The following is an 8,746-nucleotide window of genomic DNA, read 5'->3' on the forward strand; positions in this document are numbered from 1 at the left end:
TTTTTCATGTTTTCTTTACCATTTCTCAGACAAGCTTTGACAGATTTTGTTCAAGTAAATTTGTCTTCACTTGGTTACTGAAGCACATCACTTATGTTCAAGATTTTATGAATGGCCAATTTTGTTTGTCCTCAAATGTCCTAGATACAATTTCACCGTAATTGTTTAAATTTTGTACAAAGGCAAGACACAATGGTGTGAATATTTTCCATTATTGTATATACATATTTGGGTGCATTAATCAATAACATTTCAATATCATATCATAAGATATACATTATTTGTGAGCCTATCAATATTGTGTCTCCCATGGATTGATCACTGTGGGTGTTAAATAAATGCCAATATAGCTGTCTTATCACCATGGTAACCTATATATAAGTGACTACAGTGATTTCACTTTACTTCATGTGGTATAGATTACGTGCCAATAATAAAAGAAAAAAATTGAGAAAAATCTATGATTTTTGCAAATACATATATGTACTTTAAAATTCATTATTTAATGAAGTACACATAATCTTGTCACAGCACCCACATACATGTAGCCCCCAAAATTCACTCAAGCAGCTACACGGCCCCGAAAATTCACTCAAGCACCCAAATAGCCCCAAACATTCAATCAAGCACCCACACAGCCCCAAACATTCAATCAAGCACCCACACAGCCCCAAACATTTACTCAAGCACCAAAATAGCCACAATCACTCAAGCAACCACACAGCCCCAAACATTCAATCAAGCACCCACATAGCACTAAACATTCACTCAAGCACCTACACAGCCCCAAATTGGCCCAAAACATTCACTCCAGCACCTACATAGACCCAAATATTCACTCAAGCACCCACACAAACACACCAACCTACCCAATGAAGTTATAGATGAAATAGCACCCACACAAAGTGGGGTTCAAAAAAAAGAAAAAAAGAATGAAATATTGATGCATGTACAAATTAACAATTCATTCTTGAAAAAAAACTTTAAATATACAAGAAACATGTTCAAAAGACTCAATTGTGTAAAATTTTAATCAACCATAATTGTTTTTTAAACCATATCTTTTGCATTATTTTTAGTGCAAGTTATAAGAAGTGCAAAATAAAATGTATACAAATACATACATACACATAAGTGTAATAAAAAAATCACTGGTTCCATAAATTTTATCGATAGTTGCAAACCACAGAATTGTTGGTCGAAGCAGTGAGGATGCTATAAATATTTGACATTTACCGGTATACACTATTTATTACTAATTAATAGGTCTTTACATAATCTTACTCCAACATTTAATCTAAATTACATTCATGATTTCTGACTGGCAAATACATATTATTCAATGGAAAACTAGTACAAATCAGGCCAAAACAAGCCATTGCCAGGTGATTTTCTCTGACTAATCAGAGACCTGTTTAACATAGACTACCAATCAGTGTGCAGTGCACCAACATTGTGCTTCATCGACCAGAACCGATGAGGAGTCACCTTCAGTTTCATACTCCAATGTTCCCAATGTTGATGGGTGTTTAGTTTATACAAGTCATTACATTTATCAAATCAACAAATAAAGCCAATTCAGAGATGTCTCAAACTAATAATTCAGCATGCCTTCTTGTCAGCTTTTATACAACAATCACCCTTAAATTTTGATCAACTAGTAAACTAATGTCAAAATAGCATTCTACATATAATCATGACAATATAAACAATATAAAAATGTATGAAACTAGAATTTTTGATTGCCTTCTTTTCTTTTATACACCTGGAGCTGTACGTTAATCATTATGGTTTTTGCTACTAGTAATTATAGTACAACTCGTGGAATTTCTACCAATATTAAATAATATTTTAATTAACAACCACAACTTTACTCAGAAATGCAAAGAAAATCCTTTTGACCCCCTTCATATTTTCACTTATTTTTTTTTATAATAAAATGTTGGTAAACTACCATAGCAACCTAAAGATACACTCATTAGGATGGAATATTCAGAGAACAACAACTACTTGTTTACAAATTTCTGTAAATGATGTTTATACACTACCATAGTGTTTTGGAATGATGTTTTGAAAGTACTTAAATATGCAATATCGATAAAAAAAACTTATTGTTATTTGATACTCCATACCGTAGACCAAATTAAAGTATGACTTATTATACATCTGTTACCAAAACGCCGTAAGTTACAGCGTGCCAAATTTTTGCGGTATTGCACTGGGTATGGAGGAGATGCAAATTCTAAATATGGAACGATTACGTGGGTAAGCGTCCTTTAATAATAAAAAACAAACATGGCTGCCACCAGGGTTTGACCCCCACCCAAAGAAGTTTGCTTAATCTGTTCTAAATGTTTTTTTATGAGGATACTGCAAAGTATGCACTCAGACAGTACTGTCTTTGTGCATACTTTTTGGTATTCTCGTTATAACCTCATATTATGAACTACTTATCTTTCATTTGCAAGACACTCAATATTATTTGTTAGATGAAAAATCAAAACCACTAATAACCATGTGCAGTGATTGTTACTGTATGTACCACAACAAAAAGTTCACAAGTGTATTACCGGTAGATAATTTCATTGTTTCATCAAATGAATAATCATCTGTGCTACAAAAAAGTGTTTTCCTGTCATAATAAATCATAGTCTAATGTATCCACCAATAAACAGTATGAAACATTGTCTTGTCCATATTGCATTTTAAGATATTTAAGTTAAAAAAAAGGTTCTGCTAGGTGGGAAGAAAAAGGGTTAATCCTCGCAGGGATAGAAGACACCTAGACATGATAGAAAACACCTACTGTAAAATCTGTATTAGAAGCTACTACTTCTATTGAAATGGTACAATGCAACAGAAGGAATGCAGCTACACATATGAGAAATTTTTGGTTCTCAATTGTTCAAAAAGAATGAGACTTCTATTAGGGATGCGGCTTCTAATACATATATTACGGTACATGTAGACATGATAGAAAACACCTAGACATGATAACTTTGCATGTTTTGCATATCATGTGCGTAGTCAGGGAGTGTTCATGTTCCTAATGCTGCATACCTGTACATGGTGGTGCATCTTAAACTGTGCAGTCCATGGGGCATAGTTTCAGATACGTCCCAGCAGTCTTCATCTGTATCATATTTCTGTATGGTTTTGTTGACCTCAATATCGAAGTAATCACCTGAATACCCCCCTACAGCCAGTATACTGTTGTTACATACAGTCGCACCATACATAAATACCTCTTTTGCCATACCATTAAGTTGAGACCATTTATCAATGCATGGGTCATAGCGATATACAATACTTTTCGCAACACCAGTCAACAAGTAAATACAGTTATTCATAGTTAATGCCACTGCATCACGTACTGTAATCGGGAGAGGTTTGACGAAGTTCCATTTATCGATTTTTGGATCATAGCATTGAATGACGGAGGTGTCATCTGTTCCAGTGTAACCACCAATTGTGTATATCTTTCCTTCACAGATTGTTGCAGATAGATTACTCGCAGCCATCGGCATCGGAGCGATTTCATCCCAGGTGTTTGTTGCAACAATGTAACGCCTCACATTTGACTGGTTGCGCATGTTAGAATCATACCCACCTAAGACGTACACAATACCAGAATCATCAGATGTCAATGCATACTCTACAGTTTCCAGACCTTGTGGAGGTAGTACTTTCATCCATCTCTGCTTCACACCTTTGTAGATCCAAGCAGGAAAGTTCGGCTCAAGAGAACTGATAAGAGGGCGTTTTCCAGCGACAAATATGTCAGTTCCGAGAGAAGCCACAGCAAGGTCCCAATCAAAGAGTTCATCAGGAAGTTCATACAGGTAACTCCAATTCTCAGTGACTGGATCATAACAATAAATGCAATTTACTGCCTGCAGATCTTCATTCTGTCCACCAATTGTGAGCAATACTTGAGTGTAGTTTCGAGGTTTTGTTGCAGACAGACTGGTAACTGCAATGTCTCTTGACTTTGCATAGTATGTACGTGTACGCTCTAACATTTTATCTTTTGCGACTGCTAGGTGTTCATGCTTCAATAATGGATCATTTGATGCTTTGCCAAGATATGTTGGTGAGAGGAATGGAAGCCTGACATGTACTAGCAAATCTGGCAGAAAGCTTTCTCTTGCTGGACGGTCATGGTTCACCCAGGAGCAGATGGCATCACAAACCACCTCTTCACGATCAATATACAAATCACTTGTGGCTAGAATTTCAATTAGTCTGTCTTTAGACAATAGGAAAAATTCTTCGTTTTTACAGACATCCACAAAATTCACGAGTAACATTTTCTGCGCTTTTGACTGAAGTTCCACACAGCTGTGAGTGTCAGCATACTCCAGTATCCCTAAGCAGTTGTTAGGTGAAAGTAGACGTTCAAAGTACCGAGCGCAGACGTCTTGAACAGAATGTACCTGTAAGAGACTGGCTCCTTCAAAAATTGCCTGCACATTGTGAGGAGAGATTGTGATTTTACTAGTGTAGATAAACTGAATGATGACATTCATCACTTCAACTTGAACATCCTTGATCTGCACTTTATCTGCATTTCTTTCTTTCATATCATTGGTGAACATAGCACGAAAGTATGGACTACAAGATGCCAGAACAGCTCGATGGCATGGGTATTCGTGTCTCCCAACAACGAGTGTGATATCAGTGAACAACTGCTGCGACTTCAATTCATTCAGTCCTTTCAGTAGATACACAGAGTGATTTGCTTCAGAATAATCAATCGTCTCGCCAATACTTTCTCGTTTTTTTTCAACTACAACAGATGCAGTTGCCATGGTGAAAACAACCGGTGAATGATGTTCAGACTGAAATTAAAGAAATCATGATGAAATAACACAAAATATTAATATGCAAATATCTAGAGAATCATTAACCTTTTGAATGCAATAATTATTTTTTTTACACAACAAAAATTGATACAAGTGTGAATAAATAGTTTTAAATTAAATGTCCAAGGTAGTATTTGATTGAAATAAAAATGGAAACAAAAAAAAAATTCAAAAGTAGTCTCTGGGATTATGAATTACTACGGGACTACAAACGGTAAGACATAAAAAGTTCAATACTTCAAGAGAAGACTGTACAATTACGAAAACGAAATCCAGTGTTGCATCATCAAATACAACACGTAATACGAATGAAGGGAAGATGAAAGCAGTAAGTCTAAATCACTAGAGCAGATAGCAATAGAAATTATTGGTATTCATCACCGCCAACATGTACTCATTGTTTCAATAGCAATTCAACCAAAGACATGACACCATGAGACGACGCTATACGATATACCTGCGATCGTGTGGTTGATCAGCAATGTTCTAAAACACTGAAAGCTCACGAATGACTCGTTTTCTCTGCTTCTGGAAAATAGTGTCCTTGCCAACAAAGCAACATAAGGTACTTACTTTAAATTAACAGACGATCATCAAACGAAGATTTACGGCGTGAAGAAGATTTAATGTTGGCAACAGTACTGGTGGCTTTATACTTGCTTCACAACAACAAATCCAGAATTTTAATTCAATCACTTCATTATTGTTTGGCGCGCTTTGGGTTTAGAGTTCACCTGAAACGTCGTGGTTATTTATCACCGACGCAGAACGGTATCACTCGGGGTATCCCCAAACACGTAGAAAGCATCAGACTACGTACGTCAACAATATAACGATAACATATCTCCCGATAAACATCAGAATTTTATGTTTACAACCTTTGACCCGAATACTTGATAATGGCTGTTTGTGATTTCTTCTCTCAATCATATTGACGGATCGACAGTCGGCCGCCAGATTTTTTCCGCCCACTCTAGTTCTATTCACACACGTAAGAAAATTGACTTTTTTCTACTTTAAAACAATGGGGGGGGGGGGGGGTTTATAGAGTACCGGTAATACAAAAAAAATGTAATGTGATGTAGCTAATGAACTTGCTTCTTGTATTTGAGACCCAAAATGTTTCGGGTTAAATTTGTGCATGATTTTTTTTTCAATTTGTGTTATTAAATTATTTCATTAAAATAGTAATTTTATTTTGATTATCATGAAAATTTAAAAGGGCCACACAATGGACAAAAACTTTTTTCTGGACTCCATGGGCAAAAATATTACACTCCATTCATCAATATAGAGACGGCAGCACAGAATTTTGCATGAGGTGGCCAGATCTGCTCACTAACCTTGCACCAAAGACACCCCCTTAAAAATGTTGAAATCTACACTCTAGCCCCCAACATATTTTACACCAACACCAAATACCAGATTAGACAAATATGTTTTATAGTCTGTATTTATTTCCAGTGTAGGCAGTGTTACATGTACACATATTTATTATATATTATTATTTGAATTAAATTATTTAATATATATATACATTCAGAAAATCTTCTGATGTTTGAAAAAAAAAGAAATTTATTTTAACATTGAAAGATAAAATCCCTTTAATTAATAATATAATATGAAACTAACAGAACAAATACAGTATATGCAAATACCAATTATATAAGTGATACAGGTATATAATAAATTTCACTGTTCAATTATTACCTCAGACAAAACTCAGTTTCTATTGCTTCTCTCACATGACTCAACTTTTAATCAACTTGTAAGAATAATTTATATTATGTATTATGCAAGTGATTCAAAAGTGTCACATACTTAACCAATAGAAACTAAATTATAAATTGAAAACTTTATTTGATCTATCAAAGTGATGAATTTCACATATCAGTCAGATGATGGCATTAATAAAACTTAGTTACTCTCCTTTGACCTACATAGTTTACTGCTTCCCATACAAACTGACGTGTTTGATGTGTGTACTGTATTAGTATTGCAATGACAACTTTTCATTTGCATTTATGAATGATTTTTTAAGAGAAATTTGTAAAAACCATCCACAGTTTCTTAAAAAATATAAATTACCGGTAAAGTTTATTTTAAAGTAGAAAGTGTACTCTTTCTAAAAACAAACAAAAATTCACAGAAATAACTTAAGAAACTAAGAATATACATTTCAATTTTAGAAGACAATGAATGTTTACTGGAAATAAATAGAAATAGACTATACGAGTCTCATTATAAGTTAATTTTATTTTATACATGTACATATGCCTTATGTTACATATTTGAGATACAATGACAAATAGGTTTTATAAAAATTAAATCAATCTTGATGGGCTAAAGAATTTTCTACTCTACATTGCCTGGTCTTCATGAGTTTGCTACTAGTAACTGCAATTTAGGGAGCTTGTCATTTTTATCTTGTTACTAGTCTAATAATTAAAGGCTAAACCCACTTGTCATTACATCTCAATATAATACCAGGTGGTAGTGTAAAATACCAATGTATTTACAGCGCGGTGGTCGTCGCGCAGCGCGTTTTCAAATTTTGTGTAAATAAACAATATATTTTACACGCGTTGTATACGCCGCTATGAGTCTCATATCAAACAGGACGCGGTGCGATGACTGCTACCCTTTAAACATCTACCATTTCAGTCTTACTAGTATATGCAAGCATTTTTCACAAAGCAAAATTTCACACTATAATTTCCATATCTTGAGTCAGATGCATCTAACAAGCCAATATCAGATATTTTCGAAAAAAAAAACCTAAATGCTGGAATTCATAACTTAACGAATTATTAATTAATCATACATAAAATAACAAGTATAATAATGTCAATTAATGTTTATAAATTGTGTAATTATATGATTTTGTACTTAGTAATCAAAAAATGAATCTGTGAATCACTGCAACAAATTTCAATATTTAGCCACAAACAATATTATCTCAATATGTACAAAGGAAATACATTACAATCAAATTTATCATGAAACATGTGTGTAGTTTTCTTCACACTCTCCTTTATAAATGTAAATATTTTCATGTAACAAGCCTAGAATTATTATACCAGTATACAGTATTTGTTATCAAATAAGGCAAAAATTACATCTAAATCATAAAAGTATTACATATACTATGAAACACCAAAATGACCATCAGATGGACAATTCAAAACTGATCTGAATAACAAAATGATATGCATCAAGGTCCTATTATGTTCAATGTATGTACTGGTACTATGTTTTAAAAAATCTGTACATATGTGACAAGGATCTGGTTACGATGTCAGAAACTTGGATGAATGTTCAGCACAACAATGGCTTCTATACTACAATCTTGAATGGGATTAAGAAATTAATATGTATGATGTATGTGTGAAGTTTGAATGTGATCAGTCCAGGCATGTATGAGATATGACTTCAGCACAGCTCTTATTAAAACAAAATGGCCAATAATCGTCCATTTTGAATCTGACCTGTAAAATAAAATGACTTGCCACTAGGTCCCATGTCTAATGTACGTAGAATGTTTTCGATGACTAATGTCAATAGTTCTGGTACTTCATGCCCTGATGTGTAGATTGCATTTTTTATGAGAAGTTGATTGGCCCTAAATTCTACAAATGGTTAGGAGTTATTTTTCTTTAAAACTGCCCCGCTTGGAGCCTTGCATTATGGGTAGATGTGACAACAGTTCGTATACATTTGATGATGGTCTTCCAACCGATCTCACAACATTGACCACATTTTAAGAAACTCTGGTGACCTTGCCCTTTGTTATATAATATAATTCCCTTTATCATAGTTTGTTTCAATATAAATATGCATTGTCATAATTAATTTTGAATACAAACAAGTTTTGGGGTTGA

The 8,746-nt window shown here is 34.0% G+C and overlaps 1 protein-coding gene across 1 annotated transcript; it reads right to left on the reverse strand.

Moving 5' to 3' along the window:
• Positions 1 to 464: 464 nt before the first annotated feature.
• Positions 465 to 5,753, reverse strand: LOC100371161 (kelch-like protein 24). Its single transcript, XM_002736854.3, has 2 exons — positions 5,439 to 5,753; positions 465 to 4,841 (listed from the first exon to the last, which is right to left on the reverse strand). Exon 2 carries the CDS (start codon positions 4,809 to 4,811, stop codon positions 3,039 to 3,041), a length of 1,773 nt encoding a protein of 590 aa, XP_002736900.1. The 5' UTR covers positions 4,812 to 4,841; positions 5,439 to 5,753; the 3' UTR covers positions 465 to 3,038.
• Positions 5,754 to 8,746: the final 2,993 nt, after the last annotated feature.

The sequence above is a fragment of the Saccoglossus kowalevskii genome, chromosome 1, assembly GCF_978046115.1.
Source record: "Saccoglossus kowalevskii chromosome 1, keSacKowa6.1, whole genome shotgun sequence".
In the NCBI taxonomy this organism is placed as follows: domain Eukaryota; kingdom Metazoa; phylum Hemichordata; class Enteropneusta; family Harrimaniidae; genus Saccoglossus; species Saccoglossus kowalevskii.